We start from the raw sequence: 25,587 nt of genomic DNA on the forward strand, positions 1-25,587 counted from the left end.
AGAGCATGAAGCAGCTCTGGCCATTCCTCTGCTCTCATTCCTCTCTGCTGTTACTGGGGGTCTCAGCAATGGTGCTCAGCACCCCCTTCTCCTTCCTCTGTCCCTGCCTTTAACTTTCATCCCAGACCTTTACTTGGCACAAGCTCCTGAAGCTCTGGACCACCTGTGGTCTCACCTTTGGTTTGGTACCCTCTGAGGCCTCACAGGTCCCTTGGACATCGTGGTAATGGTACCAGCCTGCCCTGTCCTACCTGATCCTCTTCCAGCAGCTCTGGCTGCTCGAGCTCTCCTGGAGTTCCTCATCCCAGTACAAATGATTGTAGACACAACTGGAATTTACCTCGTGTTAGAACTTTGGGTTTTTAGACTCCTGTTCTCCAAGCTGAATCCCAGGCTCCCTGCCAACCTTGAGCAAGCTCAGGAGAAGGAGCCTCCAAGACCTCCTGAGCAGCCCCCCACATCTTAAGCAGTGTGAGACAAGCTCAAAACTTTTCCCTGAAGCCTCTGACCTGCCTGAGCTCCCTGTTTTTACCATGACCTCCATTATTATACTTTCTCAGTTCTAACACAGCTTTTTTATCCCTCACAATGTGTATTCAGATCTCCATAAGCTGCCAAGAGTGAGCTCTGAGGACAAATCCTCAGTACCACTTCTACATGGGCTTCCTCTACGCTGCCTCAGTAATTTCTTGTCATTTTAACCAATAGATTTAATGAGATTGGAGGATTTTTGGTTGTGTCCCAGTTGATTCTGAGGATAGGACAGTGAATATTTATATTTAGTCTAGATTTTGTGATATGGATATCTGTCCTGCCAAGGCTCAGCCTGGTAGTTCAAAGCAACAGCACCAAAACAAGGGGAACCTTTTTGTATTTATCACTAAGGATGGGACAGGCAGGATGGTTCTTTGCCTAACATCTCTGTTTGGCTTTACGGCTTTAGCACTGGCTTTTACCTATATTCATTATATGGAAACTGTCAAAATCTAATCAAAATCTAATCAAAATTTGTTGGTGAAAAGTTTTTGGTTCCACTCCAGTTGATAACACTTTAAAAAACATTTTTTGCACACACATATCCCAAATCAACAAGAATATCTGCTTGGGTCACCAAAACTCTGATAACTGAGAAGGGGCAGGTCTACCTTGCTGCAGTACCTCTGCTCTGCATGGGTAAATATTCCTGTCTCCAAGAGGAGCTGCTGGAGACCAGAGGGAAGGAGTCACTGAATGGTTTTTTTTTCTGAAAACCCCAAGGGTGTCTGCTTCCAGAGCAGAGTTTCAGCTCCTCTTGCCAGAGCAAAGTTATCTGAGGAGCAAAGCTTGACAGTGACTTCTGAGGCTCCATGCAGATGGAACGTGGTGTGGTGGAACTCAGCAGCCCACAGCAAATGTGAATCATTAACGGCCATAAAAGGAAGGGGAGGCAGCAAATGTGACTCATTCCATCAGTAGCCACCAGCTGCCATCAATCCCAATCCCAAATAACAGAGCCAAGGGCTGCCTGCCAAACTACCTGAGTTAACATGAGCCAAAAGATGAAAAACTGTCTCAAAATTGTTTTTTTCCTTTCTCCCTTCTCTATTTTCCTTCCCTTCTACTCCTTTTTCATCTTTCTGCCTTATGCTTCCATCCTTTTCTCATGGATTCTTTCCTTTGGCAATGTAATTCCCCATGCCTTCTTTCTCTGTCACTCCAATCCTGCTTTCCTTCTGCCATCTCCTCCCTGACAGCTGCTGAACTTCTGCTCCCCTCAGGCTTCATTCCTGTGAAGGAAATTCCCACCTTCAACTGGGCCAGCAGAAACCATGAGCCAAGAGCACTGGCCAAAAGCCCCCTGCACCCCAGATGTGCTGTGCCAGGCCCACTCCAGGGGATGTTGGCCTTTGCAGCAGGAGCCCAACACCTTTTAGCCAGGCAGACCCTTAGCAGGTGTCCCTGGGACACAGTCTGCTGCTGGTTAGGTACAAATTCAGGGGCTGAAGACTGCTCCTACAAAGGGAAAAGGGGGATGTGAGTGGAACCAGGTGGTGACCTGTTGATATTTGTCCCATAAAATGCTCTCCTTTCTGACTGTGGTCAGTCCTGCCCTAAATGAAGCCTTAACCTTTTAATTCCCCTGATTATAATATTCAGCAGGAGAGGCAAAGGATCTCTGATCAATAAACCAGCAGTTTAAGGACTCTGTTAACTCTTCATGTGACTGCTTCTTTGATGAACAGGTCCCTCTGGGCAGAGGTTTCCTGTGAAGGGTTTTTTTTCTTTTTTCCCCCTTCAGTGATATCCAAGCAGCCCCCAGGACTCCAGCAGCTGCTCCCATGAGGGGGATGAGGCTGTGCCACTTCTCTGCTGCTTCATTTGGGCAACAGTGTCCCACTAGAAATTCATTCCTGCCTCCAGAACTGGCCAGGTCACAGCCCTGAGCAATCCAGGGAGGCAGAACTGTCTTAGGTGGGCTGGAGTAAAGTGGTGTTATCAGTGAAGGAGAACTGTAAACCCTCAAATTTCATTTTCTAACACTGACCTTTGGTAGTTGAGACAAGCATGGCTGGAGGTCGAGGCAGCATCAAGCCCTGGAGGTCAATTTTTTCTTCATCTGCTCCTGCCCCAGCTGGTGAAGGTCTCTGAGAGCTGCAGAAAAATGATAAATATTAAATGAAAAATATTAAAAGGTTCTGACTCAAACATACTTTCTGTGACAAATCCAAGGCCACAGAAGCTTCTCTGGTAAAACTGCTTTACTGGAAAAGCCATTTCAATCCCTTGTCCGTGACATGAGCTGCATCAAGGTCTCCCTGACTGAACATCTTTTCATATCACTCCCCCTGAGGCTCTCTGTGTTCAATTAAAAGTAGCTAATGCAAAGTAGTCAGCTTGGCAAAGAAATCTGGGAATCAAGAAATATGTCAGGCTGCACTAGCAGAGCTTTTGCCACCCACAGACACATCCTAGTTGCTATTCACTTTGGGTTCTTTAGGCTGAGTTTAACCAGTTTGAAGGGTTCGTGTTAGGCAACAAGCACCATCCAGTCTGGCAGGGATGTTCCTGCCAGCGAAACTTCCACAACATTCCTGCACATCCAAAAGGACCCAATCAGGACAGGGTGAACAGAAGGTGTGGTAGAAAGCCAGGGACTGTCTGGGAACAGTTTTGGCTGGGACTGTGAGCTCAGGCTGCTCAGGCAAACCTGCCTCATCCCTTGCCACCACCACGGAGCTGGCTGGAACTCATCCTGCTTGCTCACTCCCAGGAGCCCGTAGCATTTGCAAGTCTAATCTGAAAAGGGCAATCTGAGCTGCAGTTTGTATTCCTGTCTCCCAACAGACCAAATTACCAGCATTAGGAGAAAGACAAGTGCATTATTTAGGAGGTAGCACTGCTCCGGACTGAGTTATACCAGAGGAGCAGAATTCATCATCTTTGTAAGAGGAAAAAGGAATCCCTGAGGAAAATAAACAAATAAAAAGAATGAAACTTGACCAAATTGATTTTTTTTTGACATCTTAAACATAAAAATGGTGAGAGTTGCTGGTTGTGCCTGATAGCAGAGCTGAACTCTGACACATAATCCTCCACAGCAATCCACAGGTTAATTCCACATGGCTGAGCTTTGCCACTCACAGAAAGCACTGACAGCAGTGCAGAGGATCTCACCTCCAGCCTGCTGCCTCTGACTGTGCCACCCTGTCCCCAGGATTAGGCAGGATCCCTAAAAACCTCTTCAGAACCTGCAGGTCTGAGCTTTCTGCAGCAGAGTTTCTCATGCAGTTCAAGGTTTATAAGCCACCTTTCATTTTCACACACTTCTCTCATCATCCTCCAAAGAACCTTTTCCTACTGAATCCCTTTATCAGTTGATAAATAGGACAAAGTCAGAGGTTTCCTAGGAGAGGGTCACTCACTGGCACACAGCCTTGCAGCACTTCTCCAGCACCAGGTTTCCAAGTTTTGCAGGAAGAGTATGAATTAGGGGCCCAAATTCCATGGAACAGGGAATGGGAAGCTGCTGCAACTGTCCCACACCTGACACATCTAGGAGCTGAGAGAACAGGAGCTGGAGCTGTGCCAGGGGAGGGTCAGGTTGGATATTAGGAAAAGGTTCTTCCCCAGAGGGTGCTGGGCACTGCCCAGGCTCCCCAGGGAATGGGCACAGCCCCGAGGCTGCCAGAGCTCCAGGAGGGTTTGGACAATGCTCTCAGGGGTACCTATGGTGGGATTGTTGGGGTGTCTGTGCAGGGCCAGGAGCTGGGCTGGATGATCCCTGTGGGACCCTTCCCACTCAGGATATCTGCTGCAGGAGAGAGAAGGATTTCTGCAGACTGCACAAGTGGCTCAGAAATGCACAATTAGAGGGATTGCTCCCCCTGCACTCCAGTGCTGCAGGACCCTTGGAGGGCTGCCACAGAGACCTGAGTGCCTGCCTGCCTCCAGGGCTCACTGCCTGTGCCTCAGCAGCTCCAAACCACCCGGGGCAATCACCTGGAAGGCGGGGGCAGGATTCCAGCCGCTCTCCCTCCGAACCAGAGGCACAGCTCCCGGTGCACCCGGCTGGGCAGGGGCAGGGACGCAACGGGCTCCGCCCTGCCAGAGCCCCGGGTGATGTCCTGCAGGATGCCGTGGGCTTTGGGCCCTCTCACACCTAATGCCACCACTGGGGGCACCTTGCCAGGCTCTGAAGTGTAGGAGGAAGGCAGCTTTTCTGTGAAAACAAACACATGTATGAGTAAAACATGGAACAACCCACCCCAAAGTCATTCACTCCACTCAAGGGCTCTTTTCAGATCTGTCAGAGCCAGATTTCAACAGAGGCACCACATGGTTACCTGCCCTGGGAATCCACCTCCTGGTTCCCTGCCCTGGGGGAGAGATGCTGGCAGCACCTGCACATGTTTACCCAACAGCAAACCTGAGGTTATTCGAGGCAATCTGTTTAAGAAAGAGGAGCTGGTTGCTTCGTGTTTGCTGTGAAAAGTTATTGCAGAGCAGGTGATGCACTGGAAGTGTCCCTGCCTGTGGCAGGAGTTGGAATTTGCTGGTCTTTAGGGTCTTTTCAGCCCAAACTGTGACTCCAAGCCAGCACTTCATGTTCCTCTTGTTCATCACCACAAGCAAGGCTGGTGGATTGAAGTACAGGACAAGAACAGGGGCCTGAGGAAAGGGATGGTTTTGAAGGGCATCACAAAATGGAAATCTGGGGACTTCTTTTTTACATTATTTCCTTCTGGATTAAATACAGATTTTGTACAATGCTGTAAGGTCCAGGCAAATATTTGATTTGCCACCTTTAATTTTCTGCCAGGGTTTAAACTCTGACTTCCCTATGACTCTGGCAAACCTTTCTCCAGCACAATTGGAGCCAAGGAAGTAACTCCAGAAAAAGCAAATTTGCCTCCTTTTCAGTTATTACTGCAGATGTCAGAAAATGCAGCAAGGTGTGTGATTTTCTTCCCTTAGGTTTAAAAACATATTCAAATGTATCATTTCTTGCATCAGAATCAGAAGCAGAACACAAATCTCCAGAGCAGGTAGATAATGGAGCAACTAGCTGTAAATATTTAAAATAATAATTTTGAGTTATCAAGCTAAGGGTAAAAATCTAATTTACAAACTTGCACAGCAGTTCTCAGCTCAAATGAATTGTCTCTTCACAGGAAATGTTCTTAAATAATGGTGCATGGTACAGAGCATTGAAGCAGATCTGCTGCCTGTCAGCTCCTAATGACTGCAGGTTTTATGGTTTTCTTATTCATTTCTGGAGCTCTCCTTCATTTCCAGCTCTCACCAGGAAAGTGTTCTGTGCACAGCACCCAGACAGCTGCAATCCCACTCCTAAGGCAGCCTGCTCCTACTGCTTTCAAATGCAAAAAGGGAGCAAGGAGACTGGGGAATTTTCTCTGCTTAAGCTGGTCTTCATTCCCCTTCTGCCAGAGGAGAAAGAAGCCCATTTTTCTCCCCCTCAGCCTGCCTGTGCCTGTCCCAAGAGAAATGGATTATCTGTGGCACATCTGAACCTTCCAGAAGAACTTTGTGACTTAAAAAGAAGCACAAGCCACAAGCAATCTCAAAACTCTGCAGTTAAGGGCACACCTGTTGCTCTGGAATATCTGAATATTATTGTGCTGCAGCAACAACCAATAACATTCCATAATGCTTTAAGGCAGGCTTCATCACCTCTGTTTCTCAAGTGGGAGAAAATAAAGATTTGAGTGGTACATGCCAGTATTTGATACATTGGTGTCTGGTGTTCAAGACTTTGTGATTTGAGTTCAGAGCCCCAGATTGTGTTTATTTACCTTATCCTGCTGGTCTCCCACCTCAGATGGGATTCTATTAAATAATGTGACATTTTGGTGATGGTTTATCAGCCAATGCAATTACAGGCCAGATAAATCAGTACTCCTGAAGTCCCAGAGGCAATGAGATGGGGGAATTGTAGAAAAGCGAGGCTGGATTTTCTGCAGCTCAAACCTTAGGACTATCAGTGGAGAACGAAATGATTTTATTTAACTCACATGAGCCTGTCCCTGGAGCTCAGGGCACTGAAATGGGTGAGAGCTCACTGCAAAGGAACAACAGCTAAAGTTTGAGACCCAAAAATGCATGAGGAGTTAAAAATTCAGCTCATGGATATTCAGCACTGGGAACAGAAAGAAAGAAACAGTCAAAGCTATTCTATAATTTTTTTGGGAAAGATAGAAGAACTGATAAAGCAACCCTCATGCAAATCTGACTCTGATCACCCTTCACTTAGTGCATTTACAGATCTGGGCCTTCCTCAGCAGCATGGAAGCTCTGGAGAAGCAGAGCCCACCTGAGCTGGAGAGCAGCAGGTCCTGGCCGGGGTAGAGCAGGCGGAGGCCGCAGACATCCAGCCCAGAGCCCAGCAGCAGCTGCAGAGTGTGATGGGTCTCCAGGGGGCTTCGGAAGAGAGCCTCAAACAGCAGCACCATGGCAACCTGGAGAGCCAGAGAAAAACATGGAAAAAGCAGGGAAATGCTCCCAAGCCCAGCAGAACCTCCGAGCTGCAGCCCTGCTGCTCACCTGTAGTTCCCAGGATGGATGTGCACTGCCAGAGCTACAGAGAGGTTTGGGTTTGGTTTGTGTTTATGTGCAGTTCACACACGAGGCTCTTGGCTTTGGGCTAAAGCACAACTATCAATAATTATAATTTAATCTATTTCTGCTGATGTAACTTTGCCTTTTGCCACATAAACCTAATAGTGAAAAACTGCAAAGCCTCTGGGGCAGAGCCCACAGTGCATCCCTTCTGCTGTTCACTTTGTGCAGCACCGTTTGCCCATCTTTGGATGATTAAATAATAATAGACCAACTGGTTGTGTCTCTATACCTTTAACAGCACCAAAATCAACACTAAAAAAAACATCAAAAGGCAAACACATCACTGGTACTGTCCCAGATTTACATTTCAGAGCCTTCTTTACCAGTCTGATCCATTTCAGCATATCCTGGCAGGTAGGAAGACTCACACCAACACATTCTGAATGTTTATACCCAAAGGGAAGCAAATTATTATTATTTTCCCCATCAGAGAAACAAATAGTTTTAAAAAGCAAGTGCTTTACAACAGGGAGTTGTGTGATTCTGTGGATAGTAAATTGTCTAGCTGGGGATCAGACAAGGTGATTTTCTGGCCCCAAATTCACCCATGGTTCTCCTGGATGTTGAGCAGCTCAAGGATTTCCCCAGCTCAAGGTTTATGGCTGCAGCAAACGCCAAATGAATCCATCACTACTGGACACTTGAAATGAAATGCTACTGCCCCATAAAGACATTATGAGGCTTTACCATCATGATAAACGAAGATAGAAATTTACTCACATCATATAAAAGTGGTCTAATTAGGAATAAAAGATCCATTTCTTTATGTTTGTCTAGCTGAAGCTCTCCTGCTATTAACCCAGTACTCACAGCAGCCAGTAAGGAAGAATTTTCCTGTAGCTGCTCTGAGTCCCTGGGGCTGCCTGGGCTTGGGGCCAGCTGTGATAACGGAGCCATCCAGCACAGGGAAGCCTCAGGAAGTGCCAGTGTCCCCTTTCCTCAGGAGCCTGGCACTTGGCCTTGCTCTCCAGTGCAGCTTGGTTGAGTTGTGCCTGGGCTGGTCTCAGACATCACCAATCCCAGCCTCTGTCTGAGCCCTGGGCTGCCTTGGCCTTGTCACTGGGAGCTCCCACCTGCAGGGCTGTGCCCAATTCTGGGGCCACCAACACAAGAGAGATGGTGCCCTGTTGGACCAAGTCCAGAGGAGCCCATGGAGATGCCCCAAGGGCTGGAGCCCTCTGCTCTGGAGGCAGGCTGGCAGAGCTGGGGGTGCTCACCTGCAGAGGAGAAGGCTCCAGGGACACCTCAGAGCCCCTGCCAGGGCCTAAAGGGGCTCCAGGAGAGCTGCAGAGGGACTGGGGACAAGGCATGGAGGGACAGGACACAGGGAATGGCTCCCACTGCCAGAGGGCAGGGCTGGATGGGATATTGGGAAGGAATTGTTCCCTGGGAGGGTGGGCAGGCCCTGGCACAGGGTGCCCAGAGCAGCTGTGGCTGCCCCTGGATCCCTGGCAGTGCCCAAGGCCAGGCTGGGCAGGGCTGGGAGCAGCCTGGGACAGTGGAAGGTGTCCCTGCCATGGCAGGGGTGGCACTGGTGGCTTTGAGGCCTCTCCAACCCAAAGCAGCCCGTGGCTTTGTGACCCTGGGCTGATCCCTGTTACTGCTGCTGGCCCTGCCCTGCTGCTCTCAATAACAACTCATTTCACATGGGTGAGGTCCTGAACATTTTGTGCTGCACTCCTAAGCAAGAGCTAATTGAAATCACTTTACCCTTCTCTTCTCCTGGGGTACAGTCAGTACAAATGCTCCCTACTTGTTCATACAACACACACAGTTACTCAAGGTCAGGCAGAACCAGAACCTTCAGAAATTTCTTGGAATGTTTCTGAGTTTAATCAAAGTTGTGCTGTTTACTGACTTACAGTCAAGTGGTTTCAGGTTATCAAAATTTTGTCTACTCTTACAGATTTGCACCTGGTTGGTAGCAATTTCTCCAACCCACACATTTCAAAGTTTAATCTTCTGTGGCTCAGAGCAATCAGCACATCAATACTGATGACATAAAATACTCAGCTGATATATTTAGGTCTGAGTGAAAAATACTTCAAGATCAGTATTTGTATCAAAGCTCTGGATTGAAATATTCCAGGGCACTTAATTGTCCCTCAGTGTCCCCCCGAGCCCCAGGTGAGGAAGGAGGGGGTTGTTTGTTGCTCTTTACCTCGATGTCTGTGTCTCTGCAAGCCTCCATGGCACTGCTGTCAGGGAAGTGTTTGTCATCACTCTCAACTGTCTGCCAGTAAAATCCATTTGACACTGCAAACGCCTTCTCCACGGCCTGAAATGCACAAAGGACAGCTCTCACTTCCAGGTTACCTTGGTCCCTTAAAATAAAGTAGGAAAATCAGGATCTTATGGCCACAGAGCACATGAGGATGCAGCTGGTGGATTAAACTCAGCCCAGTATTGCTAATTTATATAATTTGCTTTCTTGCAACTATTCCAGTAGCTCCATTTAAGTGATATCCCACAAATATGAATCTGCAACTGCTTCCCAAGAGCCTGAGCATTCCCAGGGTCCAACCCAGTGACTCCCCAACACAGAGCACCCACAGACATCACCAGGAGCTGCATCCATCAGCTGAGACCTCAATTCTCCACGGCTGTGCTGAGCACTCAGCAGAAAAGGGCTTTGTGAAAGCAATGCTCTAATTAACCAATCAAATGGAAGGGTAGGGAAGGGATTGCATGAACTTCTACATGCCTGTAGCCAAAATAGCACATTTCTCCTGTGCTCATGTCACCACAAGTGACACATATCTGTTTGCCTCGTCGTGCCACATCCTCATGGATAGGCAAAAAAATGGCATTTAGGTCACAGCTCCACACAAGCACAGCATTTCCCAGGCTCAGCACCTTATTTTGTTTTTCATCCATTTTCTAGGCAGCCAAGCAAGCAACTTGTACAAGTGCAAGGGTAAGGATGTGTCACTCAGGAGAGGAGAATGTGCTGTGACTGCACGCTCTGTAAGCAAGGCCACAGTCCAGGGACAAAGGCAACCCTTGAAAGTCACATTTGTCAGCTTCTGGTTTGAACATTCCAGAAATACAGATGCATTTAGGCAGAGTTCACAGTGGGCAGGAATCATTCCAGGGATGAAGAAAAAAAAATAGTCACTTTTAAAACACAGGCTCAGGTGTAGCTCAAAGAAGCTTCACTACTTTTAAAGGCTCTACTTTGATTTCCTGCAGGTGTTAATTTGTCCTCAGCTTATGTGGACTGACCTTTTCAAAAACAGAAAAAGAAATTAATTTTCAACATGGTCTCATCAGGACTTTTATGATGGAGAGAAAAGGGGCTAACCCTGCTTGGAGAAGCATCCACTCTGCTTTATGAGCTCCATATAATGCTGTTTAATTGTGTAATCACCTGAGAGATTTCGGGTGTGCTGCTTGGCAAATGATAGGCACTTCAGAGCATTCCACAAATGTTTCAAAGTAACAACCAGAAAATGAAATTCATTTGAATATTAAAGCCCCTCTGACAACTGCCTTTCCACTTCAGTAACCTTTTGTGTTGTCTCCTTCCTCTATTTCCTGTGTTTCGTGAGATATTTGCCTGAAAGCAGAACTGGGGATTTCACTTTTCACCTTGTTTCAGTCAAATCAACTGCACCAAACCAAGGGCTTTGGCATCTCCCAGTGGATCTGTCCATTCTGTCCTGCAATCCATCAATCCCCAGCCTCCGCTGCTGATTTTACACTTGGTTGCTGTGGAAAATACCATCAGAGGAAAAGCAGATTTAAGGAAAGGGATCTTCCCCACTCCCAGTGCATGATGCCAGCTCCTATCTGCAGCAGTGGCACAGTGCAGTGAGCCCAGACAAGCCTCACAGAGTGGGAATGCAGCAAAATCCCAGTTTCCTATTTCTTCCAGCTGCTCCTCAAACAAACCTCCTGTCTGTGAATGTTCCATAAGGAAAAGAAGGGACAAATGTGCTCAAACCAGCACCAGCCTCTATTTCCACAGAAACCTTCAGGATAATCATCCAGCTCCAGGGCACAGGGTGGAAAATCCAAGGGGAAAATCCAAGGGGATTCCAGGGTAGAAATCCAGGGTGGAAAATCCAAGGAAAATCCAGGGTGCAAAATCCAAGGGGATTCCAGGGTGGAAATCCAGGCTGGAAAATCCAAGGGGAGCACCCTGGTGTCAGCTGTGGATCCATGGTGGTCCCAGGATGCTGCTCCAAGGCCACAGCAGGGGTGTGGCCACACCTGGAAGGCAAGGCCTGTGGGAATTGTTCCTGTCATCTGTCACATCTGTTTTCCATCAGCCAACCTGAATGGGAGTTCACAAACCAACAGAAAACAGAGCTTGAAAAGTCTTATTTCTCCCAGAAAATCCTTTTCCTCGTGAATTAGAAAACAGACAGGTGACTGCAGGATGAGCACCCTGCTTTGTCCAGCCTGGCTACAACATCCCAGTGGAGAGCTCCTGACACAGCCTTCCTGTGCCATCAACAGGGAAAAACAGGCAGAAAGTCACTTTCCCTGGGATGTAGGAGAGGATTGCATGGAGCCACTTGTTCTAATACTGAGCTGAACCCTTTTGGACACGAAAAGAGAGGGGGACCCTCTGCAGGCAGCAGCTGCAGGAGCTTTCTCCTGCTGCAAGAACTTGGACACTATTTTTGTCTATGATACTTTAGTGCTACTTTTAATGTTCCACAAGAGGGTGGGTGTGAGAATCGTGTTGGTTTCACCTTAGGGTTGGTTCCTCTCCCTCCTCCAACGTCACAGCAGCTGTAAATCCTTTCCCAAGCCTGTGGAAGCATCAGCTCTGAGTGCTGACCTGTCCCTGGTGGGAGGAGAGGAGACTCCCCAAACCCTCAGGATGGTGAAGAAGCAGCCCAGCCTTTGATCCCTACCTGAAAACATCTCTCCAGTGAGGCTCTGAGCCCTGAACCAGCCTCCCATCTCCTGGGAGAAGGCTTCTCCCAGGGAGGAAGGCTCCCTGCACTCAGCCAGCAGCAGCTGCACAGCCCCAGGGATACTCTGACTTCTGCTGCGACAGGTTTCAAAGCCCAGCCTCACAAACCATGACCATCCCCATGTGTGTCTCCAGGGCTTCTTGCAGCACTGACATCCTCTCCATCCACACTGCCATGATCAGGATGAGCAGGGAGGGAGGGCACATCCATAAACTGCTGGTTTAAGTTATTCCTTTTTGCCAATTTATCCTTATTAGGTTTAGGTGACAAATTCCAGCTTCTGCCATCTTAAGACACTGGAAAAGACCACTTTGTGCCACAGCTAGGATTGAACACACACCAGTTTTCCAAAAGCATTTAAAAGAAACCCCAAGCTCCTGCTTTGTTTCAGATAATATTACCAAGATGAAGGCAGACAGTTCTGGGAAGGAAACTCACAAGAGAACAAAAACATGCTGTAAAATCCTCAGCAGAAAGAAGAATAAGCACATTTCAGAGGAGACTGGAGCTGCAGCAAAGCCATGAATATTTAACTGTCCCACAGAAATATGACCAAGCCCGTGATCCCCTCTTTGCGCTTCCAGTGTTTTCTGTTCCCATCTCTGACAACAAAGGAAGAGCTTGTGCTGTCAGGTGATCTGAAAGAGTCTTCTGAGTTGCAAGGAGTCTTCCAGGCTGTTCCCAGTCCCAGCAGGAAAACAGAAACTGCAGGAAGCATCCCCATGTACTCCACAATCTCATCTCACACACAAGGCAAAGATCTGCTCAGCCATTATCTCTGTGAGACAACACCAAACCCCTCAGAGAAGGATGCTGCACTTGCAGTCCCTGCAGAGCCAGAGGGGAGCTCTGTGCTGAGGTAACCTCTCCCTGCCAGCCCTGCTGAGCACATCAGGAGCAGCAGAGAAAGCACTTCTCTCCCTCTGTCTCACTCAGCAAGGCTCATGTCTGATGGGATTCACCAAAACCTGCCCCTGAATGAGGCACATCACTCTCAAACTCTCTCCTCTCCCTGCTGCCCTGTGCAGGAGCAGAATTTTCCTGGTAGAATCCAGATAAACACAATGCTGTGTGTTCCCTGCACATCTTCCCTCCCCACTGTGCATGTTCTCTTCAGATGGCTGCAGAATTTAGTAAGGAAAGTGGAGGCACCACAGGAAGAGCCCAGGCAGCAAAAAGTCTGGGATAGAGAGGGCCCAGCAAGGAAGACATGCAGTTCTGGTGACTGTATTTCAGGCAGTTTGAAATGGATCTCACTTCCCCTTGTTCCCCTTCTGGACTGGGAAAGAGGACAGAATGAGAGAGCAGCTCCCAGCCTTTGTGCCCACCAGCACCAATGGCAAAGCACAGTAGCTCAAGAGTTCTTTAAAGCTGCTCTTTTCAGGAATAATGAGTGATGGACACAATCTAAATGTGAGCTGTCACATTTGAAGAAGAATGAAAACCTCTGTTTTATTCCTCTCCAAGCTGTGCCTTCATCTTTGTGCCAGCTCTGGTAGACATCAGTGTAGTCCTTCCTCCTTCTAAAGGTTAGAGGGTTTTATTTACAAATGCCAGTGGCTGCCTGAACTCCTGGCTCCATGAAAATAAATGCCAGACTCCAGCAGGATTCAGCCAGGGCCAGGATGTCACCTTCTGCCTCCTGAAGATACAGCCAGCAGCTATTCTGGGCTGCAGCTATGGATTATTTTCTATAAATGTAAATAGATGAAGTCCCAGGACAAACATTTCTCCCTCAGACAAGCCTTATCCATGTGGAATCTCCAGCCAGATGTGCTCTCACCCAAGCTGCTGGTACAATGTGAGCTGGCTGCACTGCAGACCCAGGCTGCCAGCCAGGCAAGACCTGAGCTTTTCACTAACTCACATAAAGAAAAGCCACAGGCAAGGTTTGGAAGCAAAGGGCAGGATGAATCTGTCCTTTTGAAGCTCCTGCTTTATAGCTTCAGCCTGGATGTCCCAGAGCCAAGAGCTGGGCTCCATGCCTGGCACTGCCAATGCTGCAGGACTCACCCTGCCACGTCTGCTTTGGGTGAGCCCATGTGGAGGAGCTGTCCTGGGTGTTTCATCCCTTCCTAATGCCCAGTTCTGCTGCATAATAATCAGATCTTTCAAGCTTTGGAGAAGGAAAGCACAGCCCCGGGCTGTGAACTAAATCTGGGAGCTCACAGCAATGTGGGGATCAGGTCTGGGAGCTGAGCAAATTCTCCAGGGAGCTCAGGCAGCATCTTCACCCCAAAACATGGCCCAGCTTGGGTGCTGCTCACACAGCATGAAATGAGAAAGACACGTGGGGCAATAACCCCAAATCAAAGCACAACTGCCCCCAGCAGAGGCACTGAACCACAGCAAAGCCCAGCTGCTGCAGCTGGGGATGTGTGGAAGGCAGTGCCCACCCAGCCACTGCAGAGCTGGGTGAAAGGCTCATGTGGCAATGAGTAGCAGCTCCCTGAGCAAGCTTCCCTCAGCACTAAAATTAAAAGTTGTTACAGCAAAAGACAGTGGAAGGGGCTGAAGGCAACTGAGCAGGGCCAAGGCCATGGTGCTTGTCAATAAAATAATGTCACAGCACTCAGAGCCTGAGCCCAGAGAGCTCAGTGTTCTCCCTGAGCTCTTCTGAAACACAGACTCACAGACCTGAAAGATCCTCTGCAAGTGCCTCCCACTCCCTCTTCAGAGGCTGCACACAGAGCTTGGGAACCTCAGCTCTAAATCTGTGCCTCAAGTGCACAGAGCAACAAGTGCTGCATCTGGGGCTGCTTTCCACAGGGATTTCAAATTTCAGCAGCAATGGCAGCTCTTCATGTATCCAACATGGGTATTTCAGAATGTGAAATAAAGTATGCAACTTTCAAAGCTTCTGTGTGTGAGAGCTCCTATGGCAACACAGTTAACAGCAACTCCAGCAGGGAAAGCCCAGAAATCTGAAATTCCACATGAAAGAACTGTTCTACTTTCTGCCAGCCCCCTGCTATACATCAGCCTTGCTGTTAGGTCAGCCTTGTGCTGCTGAGCATTTTCAGCAGGCCTGGGTTACAATACTGGGGCAAATTCAGCTCCCTGGACCCAGTTCTGGGATTCTTATCTACAATTAGCCGAAAAAAAAAAAAAGGAGCTTTGCTTAAGCAAAAAATTAAGGAAGAAACTTTGTATTGACCTGCCCTTAATCACTGCTATTTGAAAAACCCACACAAACTTTGTGTCAGAGCAGGGAAGCTACTAAAGGAGCAGCACAAGGGGAACTGATCACCAGGAGGTGCAACAAAATTAATTTTCTGGAAACTTAAAGTAAAAAATCTTCTTCACCTTGACTTAGGGATGCCTGTGGACAGAGGAGGAGGGATGGAGGTTCCCCTTCTTCCTTAAAAGCTGTGCCCTGACTCTGCCCTGGCTGGGAGTTCAAGGAGATGCTCTCTCTGGAAGATGACCATCAAAGGCTGCACCTTTTGGGCAAATGTCCCAATGTCCAGAAAAACTGAAGGAGAGGAAAAGAACTCCAGCATGGATCAAAGAGGCTGAGGAAAAGCAGCATCAACACTTGCTCTGAGTGTGTTGTCTGTATCCCTGAGGTGAATGTTTGCATCCTGAGGCTTAGCAGCAGAAGTACTTTTATTTTATGCTAAAATGAAGAAATCCTCTTTCTGCTGACAGGGGACCTTGCAGTTAACAGCTTCCACAGGGATGGTGTCACTCCCAACCCAAGCTGGGCTTTAATGAGTGCATTGTGAGCTGCTGCTCCTATCAGGAGTGAATTGCTGCAGGTTAATAGGCTCATTGCACAGCACTCATAAAAATGCCTCCAAAAGGCAGCACAGGCAAAGCAATCTGTTTGAGGTCCAGAACAGGCAGAAAATGCAGCAGACAAATTGACTGAAAACAAGACATTGGCTCATGCACTAACAAACAAAAAGCATAAAGGTTATTACAATTACTGCTGGCAATTGCTCCCCAGATCACACACAGAGCTGCTCAGCACACAACAGCTTCCCTCTCCCTGCATTTCTACCCATTTTTTTCCACCATCCTGCCAGGATTTCTCTCTCAGACTCTGATCTACCTGGAACAAAAGCAGGGATTCACTGCATGCTCCTCCACCACGTGGGCACAGCTTCTTTGGGCTGCTTAGTTTTGTACACACTGCCTCAAAACCAACACAAACGTACAAAAAGCAAAGCATGGATCACTGGCCTTGTACCAAACCTTCAGACCAAAGAAGTTAAAAGAAGATGATACTGAGTTTTCTATGCAGCACTCTTTGGTTGTATTTTAATGACACTTGGGAACAATTCTCAGTTGGTAGCACTTTGCAAAGCTCCAGGGCAGACATCAGGGTGAGCTGCTGCCTGCTGAGAGAGTGGCTCATTGAGTCCTGCTTTGGAAATCAGCCTTGCTGCCTAACCAGCTATGGAAATGTGGCTGTTCCACCCTGGAAGTGTTCAAGGCCAGGTTGGACAGGGCTTGGAGCAGCCTGGGACAGTGGGACGTGTCCCTGCCATGGCAGGGGTGGAACTGGATGGGCTTTAAGGTCCCTCCCAGCCCAACCCATGCTGTGATTCCATAAATCTGTGAAAAAGCCACAACACACATTGGTCTCAGCCTCACTCAGGCCTGGGGGGCACAGAGCACTTGAACTTGGGAAGAGAATGTGGTTTTTCAATTGACATCATGTTTTCCATGGCATCAAGGCAAAGATCCACCCCCAGAAAGCGCCTGCTATCTTGCTGTTCAATTCCTAATGATTTATAATTCCTCTAATAAGGGATTTGCATAAAAGCCCTGGCTGTTTTAAATGATGCCTTATTTTATGCCTTAAAAGCATAGAGCAGATTTATCTTTTACGAGTACGTCAGACTCTTTATGCCTCTTGCTTCTGCTTGAAAGCCACAGTGACTGCAAATCAACAACACTAAGCCTCCTTTTCCTGCACACAAGTGGGATAAACCTTCAGGCAAATTGCTAAGTGCACTGCTAAACCCCTAAGCTTTCATGGCATTGATTCTCACAGAGTCATAGTAATCCCCAACTCTGGTTGAAATGGCAGAAAAGTTCTCATGCTACATAATTTTCAAAATTAAATCTTCATTGTGAACAAGAATTGCAGGCTTTGTCATTCCCTGGAATTGTGTCTCAAGGGTTTTGTTCATCTAAAAACATTGGGAAAAGACCACAATTGTCCAAAGGCTGGTGCTGCTGTGGGAAAGAAGTAAACAAAACATTCCCTCCAAAGGTATAGAAATATTCAGTGCTGCTTTGAAAACCCACTCCAAGTATTTACACCAAGGTAGGAAAGGCTGGTAAAGGCCTAGAAGCAGCATTGGATGCCCTTCAGGAATAAATTCCCCCAATTAGTATAAGGAATTCTTGTAACATTTCATAGGGTGGAATATTTGTTATGGAGCACTTGCTAATCAGACAGAAGTGAAAGGTTAATTATTATTCTGCTTCTAGACAGCAGTGAGTGCTCCTGCAGACATTTCCAGGCAGGTAAGAGATTGGAAGTGAGCACTTGGTTTGGAGAGGTGCTGTGTCCTTGTAGCTCACACACTTCCCTGGAAATCCACAGATATTAAATCACAGAACTGAATCACAGAATATTCCAATATTAGTTTTCAAATTCTGTTTAAATCCTCTGCTAAAGCAAATGAGAATGTCTGTTAACACTGGAAAAATAACTTTTACTGGACCTGATCAAAAGATTACCAGAAGTCCAAGCATTTGTGTACAGTACCTGAGGGTCAGGATTAACAGCAGTGATGTTACTGAGCAGGACAGAGGGAATTGCAGGAAGAAGTGGGCACAGCTGGTTTTGAAAGTGACTGGCCAGTTCATCTCTCCACCAAATAAGATCTGGAAGCCACGTAGATGCCAGAAATGCAGAAATCTTCTGGTAAAAGCTGGATGTTCCCTGGAGATGTTCTGCAGTCTGCAAAGAGCCAGTGGTTAAAAAGCTTTGGTGATGGTTTCAAAAACTCTGTCTGTAGCTTGCACCTGGAGCAGCTCCTTCTCTGCCCACAGCCCCCCCAGACTCCAGTTCCACCCAGCTGTGCTCAGATTCTCCAAACTAACCCCTGATGTGACACCCTGCACCTCCCAAACCACTGCACTCTTCATCCCATCTCATGCCATCCATCAGCTCACAAACCCTGCTCCAAAGAGATCCCACCACCCTCAGAGGGGGAGAAAACCCCATAAACAGGCCCAAAACCCAGCCCAATACAATGAAACATTAACTTCCAAAGGCTTCCTTAGGGATATAAATGAAAACAGTTGTTAGTGCCCCATCCCTGGAAGTTTTCAATGCCAGGGTGCAGAGAGCACTGAGCAGTCTGGTCCAGTGCAAGCTGTCCCTGCCCATGGCAGAGGGTTGGAATTAGATGACCTTTAAGGTCCCTTCCAACCCAAACCATTCTGGGTTGTTTTTAAAGATTGAGGCTAATATTAATACTGATACATTAATATTAAATACTGCACTGCTAAACTACAGTTTTCCATCATTTAACCTCCCTTCTAAGCCTCATTGTTCTTCAGGTTTATTCTTAATTAGCAGGACTTTCAGAGAATAAAACCAGTGACCTCAAGGAGACCTAATTAGAAATTAACAGACTTAACAACTGTGCAGAACATCTTCTCTCCACCAGTTACTCAGAGGGAAGTGAAGGAACTGGTGTGGCCTCACCCCTGCTCTGGGTCAGCTGTGGGTGCCACAATATCAGAGGGATCTGAAGCTGTTGGAGAGTCCAGAGGAGGGACAAGGGCACAGGAAGGGTCTGAGGAGCAGCTGAGGGCACTTGGATTGTTCAGCTGGAGGAGGAGACTGAGAGCAGAGCTCAGGGGGGCTGCAGCTCCTCCTGAGGGGCAGCTCCAATCTCTGGGACAGGAACAGGGAATGGCTGGAGCTGGGCCAGGGCTGGATTTTGGGAAAAAATGCTGGGCAGTGCCCAGGCTCCCCAGGGAATGGGCACAGCCAGAGGCTGCCAAAGCTCCAGGGGTGCTTGGACAATGCCAGGAACAGGGCGGGGTTGTTGGAGGGCCTGTGCAGAGCTGGATGATCCCTGGGGGTCCCTTCCCACTCAGGATATTCCATCACTCTGTGATTTTTGCACCTAAAAATTGAAGCTCAAGGAGGAAAACCCCAAATCAAAGGACAGAGACTGGGAGCTCCTCTGAGCCTCCAGAGAATGAAGTGATGGAGGGGCACAGAGAGGAGCCCAGAGCTGACACAGTGCCAGAGGGATAACTGGGAATGCCTGGCAGAGAGCAGAGGCTGTACAAATCTAATTCCCATGTACAAATCCAGCTCCAATGCCTGAACTGCAGCCTGTGTATCAGCACACAGGAATTACAGGAGGTGAGTGTTTTGGCATTTCTTCTGACAACAAGAAACCAGGGATGTTGAAATCTGCCTCACTTCTAGCAGCTGTGTGGAGGAGGACAGAAATGAAATCACCCCCAAAAAAGCTGATAAAAATGAGAGGAAACAGCAGAACCACTGGATATAGAAATAGATGAATAAGCCAGTCGAATAAGCCATCCCAGCTGAATAAGCCAAAAGACTTCTTGATGTGCAAAGAACAGGAGCTTTTGCCTGGAGAATCCACTATTATAATTCTATTTATAACTATTAGATCTTGGGGCAGAGAACCGTAATGTGAGAAATATAAAAGATATACAGATGACAGTGAAGCAGCCAGTAATTAAAAAATTGATGGCTCAGAGCTCCCTTCTGGGGCTGGAAATGGACTCTGGGCTCTACACATTAGTATTAAAATATCATTTGTCATCGTGGTTAGCATTTACAGATATTGGTCTTTTTTGCATAATCCAAAAAAAAGTAGCTTAAAGTCTCCCTAAATTCTTATAGCAAACAGATGCAACAAAGTACCTGGAAATGGAATTATATTTTAAAGGTAAGCCCTGAGAAGTGTCTTTTTGTGCCCACAGGAGACAACTGGAACAAGAACCAGTAAGTGCCCCGACAGGATGTTGTTTTTCAATTCAGCCACTGAAAACTTGCACATTGACAGGACAGTGAGAGACTGAGGGCTGCAGTGTGAAAAATAAAGTCCACATTTCTCTCCAGAGCAGCTGAAGCTGCCCAAGGGCAGGAACAGAGAGACTTGCTGTCATTTTCCTTGTCTCTGCTGGGGCTGACATCCCAACTTGTGTTGTTCCTCCCAGCTCTGATCTCTGCTGGGGAAAGCAGCAGCTCTGCAAATGCCTCAGGAAAGAAAGATTGACACAAGTCTGTGCTACCACAAAGCCTCTAATGAGGGACAGGAAACCTGAGTCCTGCTTGGAGGAGCTGCCCCAACCCCCGAAATGTCACTGCTGTGCAATGGAGCTGAGCTCAGAAGTTTTTCATGATCAGGGTGGGCAGGCCCTGGCACAGGGTGCCCAGAGCAGCTGTGGCTGCCCCTGGGTCCCTGGCAGTGCCCAAGGCCAGGCTGGGCAGGGCTGGGAGCCACCTGGAATAGTGGAAGGTTGTTGTTCACAATGTGAACTGGCAGCTTCCAAATTAATATATTTTTTAAAGACTTTTACCACGATTGCATTCCCACAAGAGTTACTAATACTTTATCACAAAGACAAGACTTTCTAAGTATAGAAACGACAGTAATAAAATTCTTAGACTTTCAGGTTTTCCAACTATCATCTCAGCAAATTGTAATGAAGAGCTGATGATTTCAGCTCTTACTTACAATACTCCAATGGTAATTCAACTAAAACCAACAATGGCTATTGCTATTGCATTAGCAATGAATATAAATAAGCAAGTTGGATACTGAGAAATGCCTTTTAGGATTTTTAGCCCAGTGCCTAGTGTCCTTTAATAAAACATGCTTCAAGAATTCTCTACAAATTCATTTCTCACATTAGTTGTCCCAGCTTCTTGCAGGAATTTGGACTGGATGGCCTTGAATGGCCCCTTCCAATCCAAACCATTCTGTGATTCCATGAGAAGGACTGGAAAAACTGCACAGTTTGTTCCACTAGGTTGTGATTTAACCCTTCCCAGCTCCAACCAAACACTCAGGGCAGCCTGAGGCCCCAGCTCCACAAGTTCATTTTGTTCTGTAACCCTGGGGAAATATTTTGAGCACAATCAGTGCTCAGTAATTTTGGTACTTTGGCCAAGCCCTCAGCTGGAATCAGCAGAAAACAGGTCAGGCTCTGCCCCTCCTTTCACTTTGCTCCACAGAGGAAACACCTTGAATTCAGCTGCCAACACCAAGTCCTTGTCCAGCCCAGCAGAGCCTGGTCTCATCAGCCTCTGCCCAGGGCTGCTCAATCACTAGTGGAAAAAGCTGCTCATTGTTTTGGGCTGGGCTTTTTTGGTAGTGTTTTAATCATGACATTTGGTGCCAGCATCCATTATTTATTTTCAGGAGCACTGGAGCCACAGCTGTGAAACTCCAGGCTTTGTGATACAACATGGGAAATTCAATTTTTGCTGCTCCCAGGCAGCAGCTGCAAGTGAAGGAGATGCTGAAGTGTGTTTTAAAAACATGTTCACGCATCCTGATCAATTTAGGCTCCCCATGGTGTGGCCAGCAGGTAAAATACAGACAGCTGGGGATGAAGCAGGCAAAACCAGAGTAGAAAATCCACTACCAGCTCACTGAAGCCACACAAGTTGCTTTGAGCCACCTGAGAGGGACTCAGCAGCCTCAGCAGAGCACAGGGCAGCACCTCCAAGGTTCCTTAGCCACAGGACAGTTATTCAAGCAGGTGGCTCTGAGGAGATCTGGGGGACCCAGGGATTGCTGCTCCCCAAATCCACCTGGCCACACTGCCCAGCCAGAGTCACCCACACTGCTCAGGGAAAAAAGATATTTACACCAGGCAAGAGTGGCAATACTACCTAAAAAGCTGTCTCCAAAAAAGAAATAGGTACAAGATGCTTCAGCCTGTATCAAATCAGCTCTGTGAAGGACAGAACCAACACAGCAGAGCCCAGAGCTGCAATTCCACAGCTCTGTGTTCAGGACAGGAGTTCACATCATGTCTTACATCGCATGTGCCAATCCCAGCCTGTGTGCAAGACCTGCCAGTTTTATTGCACAGCTCAGGCTCTGGGCCCACCAAAATTGAGGGCACAGGCTCATGTCTTGCTTCCAGGCCTCAGCTCCTGGCAGTCAAATAAAAATAATTCCTCCTCCTCCTGCGCCACACTCTTCACATGGTTAAAATAAAGGAGGAAAAACCAGAATAGGTGCCAAAAGATGTGTCTCCTCCAAATGCAGCTAAATTTCTGCAGTGTGAGGTTACAGCTAATGAGCAATTGACAAAAATGATGCCACAGAGAGCTGGTGTCTGGTCTGCACATAACCTAAATGCAGCATTGCTGGATTATGCCCTTTTCTGACTCAGAGATGGGGCAACTGAGAGACATTTGCAAAACTTTTATTTTATTTTCAGTCTCATGTGAAGGGTGAGACAATGCAGATGTTAAAATTCACTCCATCACAATTAGATGCCATAACCCAACTGCAGCATAGCTGAGGACAGCTTGGGTTGGCAATCAGCTGTCAGCAATCCTCCAGCTCCCCAGCACTGGGCTGTGCCCCCATGCCAGCCTGGGCACCTCTTCCACTGCTCTAGCCTGCCCTGCTGGGGTTTGAGCTGGAATTGGCACAGCCAGGCCTGGTGCTCAGTACAGAGCAGTGCTTGCACAACCACCAGGTGTAAATGCTGCTACTCACCCCTGGCTCGTGGGTCTGGGGGCAGCTCTGGGCTGAAGGTTCCTCTGGGGCCACCAGGCAGGCGTAGAGGGCCAAGCCTTCCTCTCTCCAGGCCTGCTGCAGCCCCACCACCTCAAATGGAGCTTTGGGGCCATCCTTCCTCTTCACAGGAGGCACCTGGAAATCCATTGGAACACAATTCCATTTTTAGATGGACTGAAAAAAACCCTTTATCTTGCTCTGTTGCTTTTGAGCAGAGCTCCACAACAACCCAGGGAGAACTCTGCTTTGATTAGTAGATTAGCTGTGGTTTAGCCAGTAGAAAAATCAATAAAGACCAAATTAAATAGGAATAACACATTGCTTTTGATAAGCCATAGGATTTATTTTCACAATGAGGACTTGCAAGCTCTGACTTCCACCAGTTTCACTGTGTGGAAGCAGGAATTCACATTATTTCTCTGGTCCAGCAGGGGTGAGCACAGAGCTCCTGCCAAGGCTGCCCAGAATGTTCCTGTCACAGCAGCACCCTGTGTGCCTCTACCAGTGACACTGAGATCAATCCAATCTCAGCTACAAATCAGTGCAGAGGGATGATGCCATGCCAAGGGCTGCTGCAGGCTTCCCTAAGAAGCCCAAACCCCAGCAATCCCCATCCTGTGAATCCCCTTTTAGTTGGGCTGAGGTGATTTCTTTTTCATAGATTTTTTTGTGCACGTGTATGTGGGAGGCAAATGTTCTATTTTCCATTTTACAGACCTGATTTAAACCAGAAAGAGTAAAAAATGACTTCTGCAGCCCCAAGACATAAATTATTATTGTGAATACCAGGGAGAAGGTTCCAGTAGGCACTTTAGGTTGCTCAAATAAAACATAATCCACTTCAACATGCAGAATACATGGAAATCTTGATCATAAGTTAGAAAAGAGAGAGGAGAGACACTTGAAACAGCTTGGGAAGGCACTGGGATGCTGCAAACTGTCCAGGGCAGTGGGTGAAAAGGGGCAGAAAACTCTGGGAAAGCCAGACACAGAGAATCAGCAAAGCCAGGAGAAAGGAAAAGCAGAGGTACCTGATCCAGAACATGCCCTGGATGGAGAGAAAGACAAATCTGAACTACAGGACTGTAATTCCCTCCCAGGGCTGTGGTGGATACAGAAACTCCAGGTCTTGTTCTCCTGGTTTGTACCATCACCAGTCTCTAGGTGCACTATCAGCTCTATTTACTGCATTTACAGGGAGATAAAGGCCTTTAAAAACATGGCTTTAACAGAGGGCCAGGCTGGATTTTTCAAACTGCTGCACAGCTCAGTTGGATCACTCAAAACACCAGCACCAAGTCCTCCACTGGATGCCCATGGGGAATTCTGCTCCATCCAGGGGACCACTGGCAGCATCCAGCACATCTCCAATGGAATCAGCAAGGATATGCTGATTTACACAAGCCAGTCCATGGAATTACATGGATTACCAGATGGGAATTTGGTTTAAAAATGCCTCAACATTTCCAATTCTTTCAGTGAAAGAAATGCAAACTTCTTCATTGCTATCCAACAGCCATTTCAGAGCCCGTGTAGAATAAATTGGTGGATTTTACCCCAGTTTTCCTTGGGCACAAAATCCACCTGAACACCTGAGCCTACACCCAGCAGAGTGACACAGCTCTGAAAGCTGAGGCACCCTTTCAGGCTCAGAGGGAACTGCTACAAGTCAGAGCTCAGTTGTTTTTTTTTAATGGGAATAACACAAGGGAAGAGAGCTCACACTGCAGCTGGTCACAAGCCAACGGGTCTGAATGGAAAATTCAGGATGCAGGGCTGTTCCAGTGGCAATTTTCATTAGCACTGAACTAACACTAAAGAATGTTAGCAATGTTTTAATGCAAGCAGGAACATCATTAACAATTAATTGTGTTTAAGTGGAGTTTAAGTGATTTAAAAGCCTGGCTGCTCAGGGTGAAATCTACCTTGACTGCGTGGATCAGTATTGGTATCCCAGAGTCTTCCCCAGGGAAAAGAATAAGGCCACTGAGCAGGGTGGGAAGGAAAAATATACATTGGGGAGGAAAAATACACAGTATTCCCTAGGGAATAAAGGGTAATATGGATGGGAAGGAGAGAAGATGGGGTGGTTTCTTTAGAGGAGAAAAACATGTGAACCAAAGGACAATTAAGGCAGCCCCTCACTTGTTCACAACACTCTTGACTATCAGGAAGGGTCTGTTCTTATCTAGAACAGTGAAAACCAGGAACCTGTGTCCATTGCCAAGGCCAAAGCCTAATACCCAGCAGTCACTTTCAACAACTGAAAATCTGGCTCAACAATTTTTCACTTCTTCATAAACTCCAGACACAACCCAGCTCCACCGACTCCGGTGAGGATTTTATTTACAGACTCCGAGGTGAATTAAAACATCATTTCCACTTTGTTCAGCCACTGTTTTGTAGCTGTTTGGGGGGAAATCAGGAGATTTCCAGAGTGATTATGTATTCACTGGAGGTCCAAACACAGCCCTCAGCACCCAGAGCCTTTAGTGCCAGGTCAGTGCACTCACCAGGGACAGCAGCCACGTCACGAGGGCCTGGTAGATGTTGGCTGCTCCCAGCACCTTGTCAGGCACCTGCCCCTCACACTGATCCGTGGCCACTTGGCCACAACTTGCCAGGCAAACAGTCAGCAGCAGCACCTCCTTTTTCACACTGCAGGATCCAGGCAACGTGTCAATAGCTGGCAAAAAAGAGGCTTCCTGTCCAAAAAAAGATAGTATGTAAATGAAAGTCACTTGGATTACTGGAAGTGTATTCATCATCAGGAATTAATTATATTCATTGCCATCACAGGAGGGGCATTTAAC

General features: G+C 47.4%; 1 protein-coding gene across 7 annotated transcripts in view; it reads right to left on the reverse strand.

The window, feature by feature from the left end:
* Positions 1 to 25,587, reverse strand: part of DNAAF8 (dynein axonemal assembly factor 8) — a 91,201-nt gene that overhangs the window by 37,247 nt on the left and 28,367 nt on the right. For all 7 annotated transcript variants that reach the window (XR_010348168.1, XM_064390553.1, XM_064390558.1 and 4 more), the window contains exons 11-17: positions 25,288 to 25,479; positions 22,754 to 22,909; positions 17,779 to 17,973; positions 9,281 to 9,397; positions 6,812 to 6,956; positions 4,480 to 4,699; positions 2,525 to 2,631 (exon numbers count right to left, since the gene is read on the reverse strand). Coding sequence is in view for 6 of the 7 variants with exons in the window: in XM_064390553.1 (XP_064246623.1) it covers positions 2,525 to 2,631; positions 4,480 to 4,699; positions 6,812 to 6,956; positions 9,281 to 9,397; positions 17,779 to 17,973; positions 22,754 to 22,909; positions 25,288 to 25,479 (1,132 nt within the window). In the remaining variant the exon portion in view is untranslated. The remainder of the gene's footprint in view (positions 1 to 2,524; positions 2,632 to 4,479; positions 4,700 to 6,811; positions 6,957 to 9,280; positions 9,398 to 17,778; positions 17,974 to 22,753; positions 22,910 to 25,287; positions 25,480 to 25,587) is intronic.

Source organism: Passer domesticus, chromosome 15 (assembly GCF_036417665.1).
Source record: "Passer domesticus isolate bPasDom1 chromosome 15, bPasDom1.hap1, whole genome shotgun sequence".
In the NCBI taxonomy this organism is placed as follows: Eukaryota; Metazoa; Chordata; class Aves; order Passeriformes; family Passeridae; genus Passer; species Passer domesticus.